The 16,077-nt window shown below is 39.3% G+C and overlaps 1 protein-coding gene across 1 annotated transcript; it reads right to left on the bottom strand.

Annotated features, from left to right (window-relative positions):
• Positions 1–507: 507 nt before the first annotated feature.
• On the bottom strand, positions 508–9,762 carry LOC127576309 (transcription factor 15-like). The gene is made up of 3 exons (XM_052026838.1): positions 9,196–9,762; positions 1,086–1,190; positions 508–603 (listed from the first exon to the last, which is right to left on the bottom strand). The coding sequence occupies exons 1-3, from the start codon at positions 9,640–9,642 to the stop codon at positions 508–510; spliced, it is 648 nt and encodes a 215-aa protein (XP_051882798.1). The 5' UTR covers positions 9,643–9,762.
• Between the last annotated feature and the right edge of the window lie 6,315 nt (positions 9,763–16,077).

Below are 16,077 nucleotides of genomic sequence, written 5' to 3'. Positions count from 1 at the left end.
GTCCATGCTAATCAAAGTGCCTACCTAAGTGAGTCCTATATGCCCACATTTGGCCTGTATCCCTCCACAGCTTTCCTATTATGTACTTATCCAAATGTCTTTTAACTGTTGTTATTGTACCTGTCTCATTTACTTTCAATGGCAGCTCATACAATGGCACCACCCTCTGCATAAAGAAGTTGCCCCTCAGGTCCCTTTTAAATCTTTCCCCTCTCACCTTAAATCTATGACCTTCTTTTTATCCAACTTTACTTGGATAAGAAAAAACCTTTCTGTTTGATCCTGCGGAATTTGTGACTGCAGTTTGAGTTAGAATCACCTCTTTATTTTTACACAGACATTAAAACTGATTCCTCATAACACAATCTTCTTTAAAATAATTTTATTGTTTGAATATTTTAAAAAGACAGCTTTTGATAAGATGCTGCAAAAGTAAAGGTGAAGTGCAAGGCAGAAAAGGAATAATGGTAGTACAGATTTGTTGATGAAGCAACAGGTGAAAGAGGGTCATGATTGTTTTTCAAACTGGAGGTAGGTGAATCGTAGTGTTCCATCGAGGCTGGTGTTAGGGCTATTGTTTTTGTTTTTATCTATGTTAATGGCCTGAAAGAATGAAAAAAGGAAGTACAGAATAAAGAATGCTGTTCTAAATGTGTGCAAGAGTAGAGGGACATGAAGGTATGGGTGCACAAGTAATTGAAAGTGGCAGGGCAAGTTGAAAAAGAGATTAATGAAGCATACTTTATCAATAGAAGCATTGAATATTAAAGCAGAGAAGTCATGGCATGGCCTCAAGTGAATATTTTTCTTGTATCTTGTACCTCACCTATCCTGTCATGACATAGAAGGAGGCAATTCTGCCCTTCCAGTTAATGCTAGCTCTCAGGGCTTTCTCATCATTCCCAATCCCCCACTGAGTTTCTCTCAATCACACCAAATTCCACCTGAATATCCTGCCATCCACTATGCCAGGGGTAACTTACAGCAAACAAGAAACTTACCAGCACATCATTGGGATGTAGAAGGAAACCAGAGCACTTGAAAACAACCTACACCGTCACAGGGAGAATGTGCAAAGTCCATACAGTACAGCACATGATGTCAAGATCGGACTTGATTTCCTGGATTTGTGAGGCAGCAGTGCTAATCATTTCACCAGTGTACTGCACTGCAGAGTCTTGTTTTCCTTTCTGGAATAAAAACAGAAAATGCTGAAAAACATTAGCAGGTCAGGCGGCGTCTGCAGAAAGAGAAACAGTTAATGACTCAGTTCAATGACCCTTCATCAGAATTGAGAAAGAGAGAAAGCAGGTTAGTATAGGTCACAGAGAAGGTGGGGAGGGCAAATGGTGGAACAAAGGGAATGTCTGTTAAAGAGTGAAATACTGTGGCCATTGAATAGTCAGTTAAACTTCAACTAGAAGGGAAAGAGAAACCACTGAGGGTAAACAAGACAAAAGGGATAAGCAGTAATCACACTGAAGAACAGAGAACTTCTTGAAAGTTGACATTCCTGGAAGGTTAACTGTTCATTCAATGTCTATATCATTTCCCCCTATTATAGACATACCCTCCCCACTGTCTCTGCTACCTAGACTGATTTGCTTTCACTCTTTCTCAGTTCTGATAAAGCATCTTTAATACAAAACGTCATATGTTTCTCTTTCTACAGATATTGCCTGACCTGCTGAGTTTTTCCAGCATTTTCTGTTTTTCATCTCAGATTTCCTGGATCTGCTGTTATTTTTTTCACTTTCATTTACTGTTCAACTCTGGTGCCTCACTATTGGCAGAATGTGAAGGTGTATGATAGGGACAGAAAATATTTACAAGCCTGCTTCCTGAGGTAAGAAATACAGTTACAAGGATAGACTAGAGAGGCTGAAACTGTTTAGTGAAGTGAGGGCCAAGGGGAGATCTGATGGAAGTACATAAAAAGGTGAGGGTCCTGGACAGGCTTTTCCCAATAGTCATAGGGTCAAGGGCTAGAGGTAACAGATGTAAATAAAGGGGAAGAGAATTAATAGGGGAAAAAACATTTTACACAACATGTGGAGTGTACTGCCTGCAGATCTGGTGTGAAAAATCAAGTTCCAATGTATCCTTCAAGAGGAAATTGGATACAGACATGTAGAACTAGTGAGTTGCTTTGGTGAGAGCTGATGTGGACACTGGTAAATTGGTAAATTCGTTTATTATTTTCACGTGTACGGAGGTATACTGAAAAACTTATCTTGCATACCGTTCATACAAATCAATTCATTACACAGTGCATTGGGGTAGTACAAGGTGAAGCAATAATAGAATGCAGAATAAAGTGCTACAGTTACAGGGAAAGTGCAGTGCAGGTAGACAATAAGGTGCAAGGCCATAACATAGAACATAGAACATTACAGCACAGCACAGGCCCTTTGGCCCACGATGTTGTGCCGACATTTTATCCTGCTCTAATAGCTATCTAAACGTTCCCTCCCACATAGCCCCCTATTTTTCTATCATTCATGTGGCTATCTAAGAGTCTCTTAAATGTCCCTAATGTATCTGCCCCCACAACCTCTGCTGGCAGTGTGTTCCACACACCCAGCACTCTCTGTGTAAAAAACTTACCTCTGACATCCCCCTTATATCTTCCTCCAATCACCTGAAAATTATGCCCCCTCATGTTAGCCATTGTTGCCCTCGGAAAAAACCTGACTGTCCACTCGATCATTTTGTACACCTCTATCAAGTCACCTCTCATCCTCCTCCTCTCCAAAGAGAAAAGCCCTAGCTCACTCAACCTATCCTCATAAGACATGCTCTCCAATCCAGGCAGCATCTTGTTAAATGTCCTCTGCACCCTCTCTAAAGCTTCCACATCCTTCCTATAATGAGGCAACCAGAACTGAAGCCAATACTCCAAGTGTGGTCTAACCAGAGTTCTATAGAGCTGCAACATTACATCGCGGCTCTTGAACTCTATACCCTGACTAATGAAGGCCAACACACCATATGCCTTCTTAACAACCCTATCGACCTGTGCGGCAACCTTGAGGGATCTATGGACATGGACCCCAAGATCCCTCTGTTCCTCCACACTGCTAAGAGTCCTGCCATTAACTTTGCATTCTGCCTTCAAATTCCATCTCCCGAAGTATATCACTTCACACTTTTCCGGGTTGAACTCCATCTGCCACTTCTCAGCCCAGGTCTACATTCTATCAATATCCTGTTGTAAACTACAGCAACTTTCTACACTATCCACAACACCACCAACCTTTGTATCATCAGCAAACTTACTAACCCACCCTTCCACATATTCATCAAAGTCATTTATAAAAAATCACAAAGAGCAGGGGTCCCAGAACAGATCCCTGCAGAACACCACTGGTCACCGACGTCCAGGCAGAATACGCTCCATCTACCACCACCCTCTGTGTTCTATGGGTGAGCCATTTCTGAATCCACACAGCCAAGTTTTCCTGGATCCCATTCCTCCTGATTTTCTGAATGAGCCTTCCATGAGGAACCTTATCAAACACCTTACTAAAATCCATGTACACCACATCCACTGCTCTACCTTCATCAATGTGCTTTGTCATATCCTCAATCAGGGTCATGAGGCATGACCTGCCCCTCACAAAGCCACGCTGACTGTCCCTAATCAGCCTATGCTTCTCCAAATGCCCATAAATCCAGTCTCTAAGAATCCTCTCCAGTAATTTGCCCACCACTGAAGTATGACTCACTGGTCTGTAATTCCCAGAGTTATCCTTATTCCCTTTCTTAAACAATGGAACAATATTTGGCACCCTTGAATCATCTGGCACTACTTCTGTGGCCAGAGAGGATGCAAATATCATTGTCAAAGATGCAACAAACTCCTTCCTAGCTTCCTAGCTTCCTGTAATAACCTTGGATATATCCCGTCTGGCCCCGGTGACTCATCTATCCTAATGTTTTTCAAAAGTTCCAGCACATCCTTTTTCCTCACGTTGACATGCCCTAGCATATCAGCCTGTTATACATGATCCTCGCAATCATCAAGGTCTCTCTCACTGGTGAATACAGAAGCAAAGTATTCATTAAGGACCTCCCCTACCTCTTCCGACTCCAGGCACGTTTCCTCTTTTATCCCTGATCGGTCCTACCCTCACTATAGTCATCACATTCTATTCTTCACATACATGTAGAATGCCTAGAGGTTTTCCTTGATCCTGTTCATCAAGGACTTCTCATGTCCCCTTCTAGCTCCCCTAAGTCCATTCTTAAGCTCCCTTCTGGCTACCTTGTAACTCTCCAGAGCCCTGTCTGATCCATGCTTTCTAAACCTCAGGTAAGCTTCTTTCTTCCTCTTGACAAGATATTCTATATCTCTTGTCAACCATGGTTCCTTCACTCTATCATCCTTACCCTGCCTCAATGGGACAAACCTATCCAGAACTCCATGCAAGTACTCCCTAAACAACCTCCACATTTCTGCTGTGCACTTCCCCAAGAACATCTGTTCCCAATTTATGACCCAAGTTCCTGTCTACTAGCATCATAATACCCCCTCCCCTAGTTATATACTTTCCCATATTGTCTGCTCCTATCTCTCCCCAAGGCTATGGTAAAGGTCAAAGATTTATGGTCACCATCTCCAAAATATTCTCCCACCAAGAGATCTGAAACCTGATCAGGCTCATTGCCTAGTACCAGGTCCAGAATGGCCTCTCCTCTAGTCGGCCTGTCCATATACTGTGTCAGGAATCCTTCCTGGACACACCTAACAAACTCTGCCCCATCTATCCCCTTTACACTAAGGAGGTGCCAATCAATATCAGGTAAGTTGAAATCACCCATGACAACAACCATGTTATTTTTGCACCTCCCCAAAATCCTCCTCCCAATCTGCTCCTCAGTGTCTCTGCTGCTATTGGGGGGGGGGGAGGCGGTCTGTAGAATACTCCCAACAGAGTCATTGCTCCCTTCCTCTTTCTGACTTCCACCCACACTGACTCAGTGTATGATCCCTCCAAGCACATCCTCCCTTTCTACAGCTGTGACACTGTCCCTAATCAGCAAAGCCACTCTCCCACCTCTTTTACCTCTGTCCCTGTCCCTTTTGAAATATCTAAACCCCGGAATATCCAGCAGTCATTCCTGCCCTTGCGACAGCCAGGTCTCTGGAATGGCCACCACGTCATAGTTCCATGTACTTATCCATGCTCTAAGTTCATGACCCTTGTTCCTGATACTTCTCGCGTTACACACTTCAGCCCATCCATCTGACTGCAATTTTGCCCTTTCATATGCCTATTCTTCCTCACAGTCTTTCTCCACTCTGCATCTACTTGTACACGAAAGGTACCAACCACTTACCTATCACTCTGGTTCCCATCCCCCTTCCAAACTAGTTTAAACCCTCCCCAACAGTTCTAGCAAACCTGCCACAAGAATATTGGTGCCCCTCCAGTTCACGTGTAACCCGTCCCGGGTTATATCGAGGTAGATTGTGAGGTCGAGAGTCCATCTTATCGTACTGGGGAATGATGAGGCAAATGGCCTCCTTTGTTGTAACCATTCTATGCTTATATGAATTAGTTTTTATTTCAAGTACATCTGTTAAAATTATATGTAGGTTTTGACAAAATTGGTAAGTGATGAATCAACTAGGCAGATCAACCAGGTGAAGAATGTCAGTGATAAGTAAAAGAAGAGACAAGTGACATTCAGCAGAAGCTCTCTCACTTCTGAGGCAGAATATTGTCAGTTCAAGTTCTAATCAAAAGACCAGGGCACAAAATTCAAGGCTGATTTTCCAAATCTGTTCTGGGGTAGTGTTGCCCTGTCATGGTACCAGCGGAGATGTTAAACTGAGCTCCTAAGTGTCCTCTCAGGTGAATCTAAAAGACGCAGATGTACTATTTCAAAGAAAAAGAGTGTTCTAGATAATGTATATTCCTCAATCAACTTAATTAGAAACAGATTATCTGGTTATCATCACTTTGTTTTGGTAGAAATTTGTTATGTGCATATTATCTGCCAGGTTTCCTGCACAATGGTGATTAGTTAAACTAATATCTGGTAGGATGCAAAGCAACTTGGGATGTCCTGAAGGGGATGTAAAAGGAACTATATACTGTAAATGTTACTCTTTCTTTCATTCAAATCACAATATCTATGCTATAATAGATATACTTCTTTATGTGAAATAGAATGTAATTTGATACAGGCTTTTAGGAAAAGCTGTCAAAATGCATCATCAAAGAGACTTGAAGAATTGATCAACCATTCCAACCTGCCTTCACTTTGGAACATTGATCCTTTAGATAGAGTAGATTCTCTTCTAACACTGCAATAGAATGTAATTCCACCACTATTGTTTTTCTTAGCAATAACAACAAAAGTTTTCAAAACAGCTTGATACATCCAATTGAGCAAATTTAAAGCTAATGCATCTGAGTCTAATGGCACATTCCTCCCTACCCGCCAGTCAAACCAGGAACACTTTCAGCGTGGGTGCATCCCTTAGAAATATTATTTAAGTCGCTACACAATTGTAAAAGCATGGCTGTAGCATTAAAATTGAAATATTCTGACATCAATATATATAAATGTAATTTTCCTTTAAGTATTTTTGTGAGACATTTTAATAAGGTTTCAATCCATGTTTACTTCTTAAGTTCAATTTAATTAAGGCTAATATGACCATTCCTTTTCACAATATGACTTCTATTTCACATATGTGTAGATCCTTTACAAAAACCTAACATTAACTGGCACTCATTCTAACCAAAAGCCATTAGGAGTGAATTATAAAATCCTATGTAGTATCTATGGTGCGGAGATTGTGAAGTGCATTGAGAACATTTCAGTCTATTAACAGTATGAAGCTGGCAGAACTGTTGCCACTGTCAATCAACAGGTTTAAAATACACTATCATGCCTTTCCTTGTTATTAAGATGCATTAAATAATCAAGCACATTTGTGATCCAGTGGTATAGCTCTATTAATAATGCAATAATTAAACTGCTAAACACTGCAGAATGCATCTACAGATATACATTCTGCCATTTTACTCAGTGGACGCTAAATCATATCTTAGCTAATTTTCAGGAAGGTAGTAATTAGTTGTGTGAAGATTAAAGAAGTTTTTGTTTAAGGTATGAAATCTGGGATACTGTGCAGAAAGTCCAGAGTCTGAACTTAATAATTAGAATAACTTATAGTATTTAAGTAACCTTGTTAATAATATATTCATAAATATTAGTTCATTAACCTACTATAAAGTAAAACAAGTGAAGATAATGAATATATAACTCAGTTTGAATTTAAGTATTTTATTTGCATAATTTTTAAATAAGTAAAATTTAAGAAAATAACCTTATCTTTAGAGGAAGACTGTATGCTATCTTTTCATACATAATCAAGTATAAATTTAACTCAATTGTTTATAACACATTTACCTGAGATCTAAAAGTTTCAATAAAAATCATGGCAAGTAAACTGACATCTTGTGCATAAAATTAAACTTGTTGTATCTATGCATAATAAATATAGAAATTGTTTTAATCTGTACATACTTAGACTAGTTTTATATTGATCATGATATCAAATCATAATGGGAGCAAATCAGTTCATCCATCAAAGTTGTTTGTATGTACTCATCAGGATAAAGTGGTTATTTTTCTTTTATCATTTGGTGCAATACTATTATTGGCTAAACAGTGGACCACTGGAGAAGAATGTAACCTTGCACTCATTGCACTCTCATCCAATCAGCTTACCACTGAAGAATGCTTTGATAAACATCCAAAATGTAAGTTAAACAAATTGCCCATAGTATGATTAGAATGCCATACCATAACATGCTTTGTTTGAAAAATCATTCTACCTTTATGGGATGAGAGATGACAGCAGAACTATAGATCTTGTTTCTTTGAAGCAGTAAAGTGCAAAGTTCATTAAAATTCTGATGAATAGTGGGTGCAGCATCTGCTATACACACATCCCATTTCGCCACTGTACTGAGCAATATAGTGGAAAAGGTAGTTAGCTATTACAATCAACTGGTTGTTTTGCATCACTCGGCAATATTGCCAAAGTGAGTAATTGAACCCTTTGGGACAACACATTAAGTGATATCTATCTGAATTTGTCCCAAGTTAATAACAACATTTAATTGATATGAAACCATCAATTATTATACTGTAGTAACATTATACACACCATCAAAGGAAATTATTATAACATCACTAATTCTTGAAGCACTTTAGACTGGTTTAGTCACACAGAATGCACAGTGTTTTAGTATTATTTTACAATAAAAATCAACTGTAGATAGTTAAAAAAAAAGTAGGATTTTGGCATTTGTAGCAAACAATCTTCCTTTAAAATTAGTTCAGATTTATTTTCAAATGCTATTGAGGTAAGCAACACATTCATTGTAGACAGATATTTCCCCTGTTATTTTAGTGTCGGAGGATGCGGTCAGCCATTGGCTCCTGGAAATTGGCGATGATGTGTTGTGAAGACCACACTGACAGAAAGCACTGGGTGCGTCTGCTTAAATTACATCATGTGACATTGGTCTGAGTCCCACAACCTTCCTTTAGATTGAAGATGCTGAGGTTTAACATTTCTGTCCCTAAAAATAACTGTAATACCAGGTGCAACCTTGCCCCCAGTGTTAGATTTCATTGATAGAACATCCTGACTTGAACACTCACATTGTAAACAGAAAGTGCAAATAGATATCTCTTATGGACATATTAAAACATGAAACATTTCTTTTACAATAAATAATATTATGTAAACATATTAGTACAGTAAACTGTCTTTGTATTTTTCAATCAGTGCAGTAGTAGTTGTGCATCTCATTCAAAGGGATGTCCTCATAAACATCAGACAGGGAGGTGCTTTTCTCCTTCTCTAAGCTGAAAATATATATGCATGAAACAATTATGTAAAATAGGTTCTACTAAACAACAGTTTCAATAATTAATATCTAAGGAAATTGCATTGCTGATTTCTTTTATTAGATATTCTTTCAGTTCTTCATCTTAGATGAAAGCTTCAATTTGTTTTAAAGTTTGCAACTATCAGAAGTGGGCTGCCAACCTCAATTATTTTCAGTAATAATATTACAAGAATGTTATTCCAATAATATAGTTCATAGGCTTTTTTTTAAAAGTTGTAAAATAAATTAATAATATGTTCAGAAATCTCACCATTTTTCTCTGATTACTAAGACAGAAGGTGCATATAGGTCTGGGTGCTGCTGTATTTACGTCGTTATTGCTGCCCTGCCTGACAGCTTGATATTTTAAGCAGGGCTGCCCGTCCAGACAGTCCTCTCCCAGGAGGAGGACGTTCGCCAGATGGGAAATATAACTGGAGGCCAAGCGCAGGGTCTCTATCTTCGATAGTTTGCGGTCTGCTGGCTCAGTTGGAATGAGATTCCTGAGAGCTGTGAATGCTGTGTTCACACTGTGGGTTCTGTCCCGCTCTCTTGCATTTGCTGCTTGCCGTTGTTTGTTAATGCCAGTTGAAAAGACTTTTCTCTTCTTTTTTGCAATGCCATCAGTCTGACTGCTCTCACTCTCACTTTCAAGTTCCTCGGTATCAGAAGCAATGGTTTCTGACTGACAGGTTTGAATATTCCCTGTAGACTTCATTATGCATCTACTACGGGAAGAAGCTGTAAATTGTGCACTACCATTTCCTGTGATAGAAGTACCCAGTATTTCGAAACAGAAAAGCTGACAACATCAGTGTCCACTTTATCCCCTGGCAGTTAGCAGGCCATTTTCTGAATGATTACTACAAATAGTCAGAACCATGTGGCTTCTGTATAAGGTAAGAAAGGTGGAGCTCTTACTCTTCAGAACATTGCTTACCTTTAAGTTAAAGCTGTAGCAATGAGTTTAACCATTTCAAAATCACTGTATTCTTATTTCACAAATGGGATTATTTTGAAAAACTATTGATGCATAAATAATTGTCACAAATATATTACTTTAAAATACATGATCCTTTTGTTTTCTTTCTGCTATTAGCATTTTTTCACTGCTATTATCCTCTAAAAATACAACACAGTGATGTTCTAAGGGGAGATTTTCTCTGCAGGGAAAATCCTGCACAGATACAGAGGATCATTTCCACTTACGTAATAGTCACTAATCAAATCAATATCATGCACTTTATCACCATGGAATCAGCTGATGTAAAGAAAGGGTAAGTTGACTTAATGATTATAAGGCACAAATGTAAATTCCACAGGATGGGTAAACAAACAATATGATCACATGATCTTGCACCAAAGTCAAATTAAAGCTTCCTATGAAGATTGTCTACAAGGTGCATGTAAGCAGTTATCAAATGCCAAATCAAAATACAGCAGATGCTGGAAATTTGAAATATGAACAGTTTGCTTTAGTATTCAAATACTATCAGGTATTAATAGTTCACATCAATGATTTTTCACTCTGCCTGTGCAATATGTGTGTCCTTTATCTAAATCTATTTATCAGATACTGGGTGCTGGAGTACTTTTCCTCAAATCCCTGTGGTAGAATAGTCAAAATTCAGTTTTCAGTTCTGATCCTGAAAATTACATGCTTATGAACTCTTTGCCTGGTCTAGCTTATGCAGGAAATTTCACAAAGTCATCTTAAATAGCAAACAATATATAGCATGCATTGAGCAATCACTGAGTGTTGCATTGTTTTATTTGTGAACATTACTGGCTTAGCAAAAGGAAAGAGTATTGAGGGCAAGGAGAGGGGAATATGTGGGATGCAAGAAAGGCTTAGCTGACAAAACCAACAATTTTTATATATACATAATTATCCTTGAGGGAGTGGTAGTGAGTGACCTTGAACTACTGCATCCTTCTGGTGAAGGTACTTTAGTTAGGTTGTTCCAGGACTTAGACCCGGGGACAATGAAGGACAGATGCCATAAATGAGCAAAAGCAAAATGCGGATGACTAGCCAGCTTGCAGTGAATTATATCCAGATTCATTGAAACATAAACACAGGTTTCCCACTAACTTAATTCAAAAGGAAAGTCCATGTATATGTTTTTCCAGGTTCATAGTATTTCTTATTCTCCCTGCAGAATGTCCATTCAATGGTGAAGGAAACCTTTATCATTCATAACTTTGCTGCAGATAATTGCAATATTATCATGCCTTTTTGAAAGGTTAATGTCACCTTCTCATCTATTAAGCATTCCTACCTGGCTATATCTCCTATTCAGTGCCTTACCAAGTTGTAGCACTTGCTTTTGTCACTACATCTCACATTAGTCTATCCTCTTGATTCTATTACACCTTCTTTTCCTTTGACCATTTCAACTTGGAGCTTCTTTATCACCTGTGCATTAACTGCCTTCTTCACCACCCACCTAAGCACTTTAATAATTTTCTCAACAAGATGCTCTCATTACCCTCCTTTTCCCTGTGTCTTCAAAATCCAATATTTAAACTTTAGACTTGCTTCCCTGTTTCCTGCCTCCCTTTCTACCTTTAACCTATGACTATTTATATGCCCTCAGACACATATTCATTGTCACTTCTAAAACTTCTCTAATCCGATTGTAATCAAAAGAAGGTTTTCTTTCCTGTATTCTTCACCAATGACAAACCCTTTCCATTTCCAACACCACTTCCCTCTATTCACTGTTACTTACTGAGCATGTACAAACTCCAAAAGGTTAACTTCCTCTGCTTGCCAGTTCTTTCTGCTGCTGATCATTTGCTCATTCACTGGAACCTGGAAAAACATTGTCAGATCCAGTTATTTTCGAATCCACAGGTTCTTTCATGAGTTCAGGAATGAGTTGAAAACAACTTGGTGCTTCAAAGTTCTATTGGAAAAGATTAAAACAAAGAAACAGTCACAGAGCACATGGCACTAGCTTTGATGAGCCGAGACAAAGGGAACAAAAGATGAGCTCAGGCCAGGGGAGACGAGCAAGAGAGAGAGATTAACAAAAAAAGCAACACCTTTTACACCTGAGATAAGAGATGCTCCTTAGCTAACAATAGTCCAATCAGGAAACCTATTAGATACTTGTGGTCAAACCAACCAATGAAAAAACCACATATTCACCTGATGGATGAACCAATAAGCTAGTAAGCGGCCATTCCTTGTGCTGCCACTTGGTGTATTAAACATTATACATGTTTAAAAAACTAATTAAAAACAGTCAAATCCAACAATCCCCCCTTTGATTCTAAATCACCCACTTAGAATTATTACATCTGGAAATTCAGAGGCAGAGAAGATATACCCATGTCCTTCAAAGCATTTGTAGCCTTGTGTCATGGTTAGGCAGATCAGTGGATGCACTTGCACGAGTTTGAATAATTCTGCTAATGATCTCCTTTAAACAAGTAATAAGGATGTAAATTATGATAAGACATATAGTATGAGCTTTATGACTAAAAATACAACTACAACTAATATTATAATAGACTTCATGATGTCCAGTAGTTGTTGACTTGCTTGAAGTCTTCTGGCTGATTAGTGATTTACTCACTGTAGCCCAGCAGTGTAGGCACTGTGACCAAGAGGTTACTAGCACATTAACCACAGCACATGTTGCCTTCATCTGGCGCCACTTTAGTCTGCTTGCAGTGGCTGGCATGTATCCACTTGCTTTCACCTTCTACTTTGACTGTCGAATTGGTAATCAGCAGTACTTGGTAAGACCTTCCCACTGAGCTCCCAGTGGTTCTTTGTGTGGTTTCTTGACCAGGATCCACTCGCCAGGAATCAGGGTGTGTCCTCCTTCTGATGGACAGCTCCAAGCACCAGAAACCTGTTGGGAAGCAGACTGAACTGCTTGGGTTAATTTCAGACAATAATCGACCAAACTATCATACAATGAGTGCCACATGTCCACTGCGTCCGAAGTTGTACTTCGAACCTGCTCCATCCGATCAAAGTACTCCATTCTTTGCGAGGTAGGGGATTGAAATTGCAGTTGTGGCTGTGGTTGGAATTGTTGTTGCTGAGGCTGTGGTTGGAATTGTTGTTGCTGAGGCTGTACATGCCAACACTTTTTTGCACTATGTCCCTTCTTACCACAGAACTGACATCTCATTTTATTACCTTGTGGTCGTGGCCCAGACCGATATCGCTGTGCATTGCAGACCCACTTGTCCTGTTGGTTAGCAGGTGTGGGCAGTTGGTTCATCTGTACTGATCTTATCTGGAGTTCGATATCTCACTCCACTTGTTTGGCAGTTTGCACCGGGTTACTGTAGGAAACGGCAGCTTCATTCCAATTTGCTTTTGTTAGCCTCACCATTTTGGCAACATCTGCTTTCAAGCCATCCATGAATGCTGACTTCAGGGGGCCATACTTGGATTCCTCTATATTATCTTCAGTTATTCCTTGAACTCCTGAATAATTGATCCAAACCGTCCTATACCGGTCTTTGTATTCAGAAACATCCTCTGAAGCCTTTTGTTTGCAATCGACCACTTTCCTCCAATCAATCTGAGTTGGGGCCTGTTCTTTCAGCCATCTCTTAATGGCATTCCAACCACCTCTTAAGTCCTGTCTGTCGTCTCCCATGCTGTCATCAATTCTCTCACTCAACTGCCTGGTTTGCTGAGAAGACAACATAGTGGTCAAAATTTGGAGGCCATCATATGGATGCAGTTAGTATATGTTCTTGACTAGTTGAAGTGCAATCCAAGTCTTTAAGTTTCCTTTTTTAAGATGTGGAATTTCTCTGGACCATTTATCAATTTTTTCTGGATCCAGTGGTTGACGGTAAACCTCTTGTCTCCTTTCATAATCTCCATTCTCATTCTTGCGTGCTTTGATTGCCTTCGTTTTTATTGGGGCAAGTTGTGACATGGCTGCTAGACCAATTCTCTCATTGTCATCATCATCACTGGAGTCACCAGAGGTTTCTGTTGAGTCAGTGTTATATCCGTCCCGCAGTGCCTTAGAGTTCCAAAGGTGGCACTATTCCTGGGGTCTGCTCAATACTGTGCCCCTGGGAGGATCGCCCACTGAAAGTCCTGATTCTGTGTATTGGAGCTGACTCAGTCTGCTCTGGAGTTCCCCACATTTTGCATTAAGCTGGTTACATTTGTTGCTTTGTTTTCTCATTCGTTCAGTTAATGCAGAAAGTTGTTCTTCGGACTTCTTGCTCTATCATACTGTTCCTTAAGCATGTTACACATTTCTTCCTTCTTCCCCCGTTGTTCGGTTAATTTATTTATTTGGCTTTTTAGCTCAGCATGCTCACTCTCAGATTCAGTGATTTGGCTTTTTAGCTTAGCACACTCACTCTCGGATTCAGTGATTTGGCTTCTTAGCTCGGCATGCTCACGCTTTCTTAGCTCTGTTAATGCTGCAATAGTCCAGCCAGTTTTTGCCTTTCCCGACCACATTTTCTGAATCCTTTTCCATATCTTTCCAACATCAATAATAAGCCAATCTTCACTAGACTCGGCAACAATAGCACATTTCTTCCGGATTGTTTCATTAATTACATCAAATTGATATACATTATCCAGGTAAGCACTTAAACTCCCAGTTGTCAGTTCTCTCTCAGTTGGAGATGCTGTGGTTTGTTTCTTAACTCCAGCCATTGTTTCAGTTCAATCTCAATGAATACTCTTCACTTAGGTGTTAATCACAGTTTCAACCCGAAATATTTCAAATAGCAAGGTAAAATAGAGTTTTCTTCGCACTCTTAAACTTCCTTCAGATGGTGAACTGAAGAAGAATCCGATGATTTCCCCAACGATTCAGAAATGGAAGATACTCTTACCTTCTGTCTTTGTCTGAGGAAATTTCAAACTCTGTTTTTCATAACCATCCCTTGCCGACTACCCCAAAATTGTCGGATCCGGTTATTTTCGAATCCACAGGTTCTTTCAGGAGTCCAGGAATGAGTTGAAAACAACTTGGTGCTTCAAAGTTCTATTGGAAAAGTTTAAAACAAAGAAACAGTCACAGAGCACATGGCACTAGCTTTGATGAGCCGAGACAAAGGGAACAAAAGATGAGCTCAGGCCAGGGGAAATGAGCAAGAGAGAGAGATTAACAAAAAAAAGTGACACCTTTTATACTTGAGATAAGAGATGCTCCTTAGCTAACAATAGTCCAATCAGGAAACCTATTAGATACTTGTGGTCAAACCAACCAATGAAAAAACCACATATTCACCTGATGGACGAACCAATAAGCTAGTAAGCGGCCATTCCTTGTGCTGCCACTTGAGGTGTATTAAACGTTATACATGTTTAAAAAACTAATTAAAAACAGTCAAATCCAACAATATACATTGACTTTCCTTTTGAATGAAGCTAATGGGAAACCTGTGTTTATGTTTTAATGAATCTGGATATAATTCACTGCAAGCTAGGTAGTCATTCACTTTTTGTTTCATGTCTGTTTTTGATGTTCTGCTCATAAAGACTGGGAACATTCATTCAGCTGTCTCTATCACATTCCTCCATTCCATTTTTACACCAAGGCAAACCTCCCTCTTGTAGCCCTTCCAAGGATTGCCTCTATATATTTTGTTTTCTGTCATTAAGCTCTTGACAAATGTAATTTTAATTCCCATTAGAAGGGAGAAGAACGGGTACTCAGTTTCCACAGACCTCTGACAATTGAATTCTCATATAAAAGCACAAAGTAAAATGCAATCATAAAATACCAGAGCACAGAGAAGGCTATTCAGCCCATTATGGACATCCTAACTCTTTGGTATATCTGTTCATTTAATCTCAGTCCCATGTTCTCTCTTCACAGCCCTGTATTTTCATTTTCTCTTCAGTTATTTATTCATTTCCTTTTTGAATGTTAACATGAACCTGTTTCCACCATCCTTTCAGACAGTATAAGACATAACACCACAGCCTACTGTGTAAAAAATAAAATTCATTCATATGTCACTTTACATTCTTTTGCAGATCACATTAAATCCAGGTGACACTTCTGCTACTGAAACATTTCTCCTTACTTAATCAAAACTATTGAAGATCCCATCACCTCCATCAAAGTGCTTGTTCAATCATTCTGCTTTAACGAAAATAACCCCAGCTTTTCCAGTACCTATCCATAACATTTTT

This window comes from Pristis pectinata, chromosome 1 (assembly GCF_009764475.1).
Source record: "Pristis pectinata isolate sPriPec2 chromosome 1, sPriPec2.1.pri, whole genome shotgun sequence".
NCBI lineage: Eukaryota > Metazoa > Chordata > Chondrichthyes > Rhinopristiformes > Pristidae > Pristis > Pristis pectinata.
The sequence above is the reverse complement of the archived record's forward strand: the minus strand, read 5'-3'. Positions and strand labels throughout refer to the sequence as shown.

What these genes read in the sequence shown, in the direction of transcription:
- LOC127576309 (XM_052026838.1), bottom strand. Translation starts at nt 9,642, where the DNA reads ATGAAGTCTACAGGGAATATTCAAACCTGTCAGTCAGAAACCATTGCT. An exon ending in TTAGTAATCAGAGAAAAATG is followed by an intron (nt 1,191 to 9,195) that starts GTGAGATTTCTG and finishes TTTTTATTCCAG; the next exon opens with AAAGGAAAACAAGACTCTGC. An exon ending in TTGACATCATGTGCTGTACT is followed by an intron (nt 604 to 1,085) that starts GTATGGACTTTG and finishes TCATTCTTTCAG; the next exon opens with GCCATTAACATAGATAAAAA.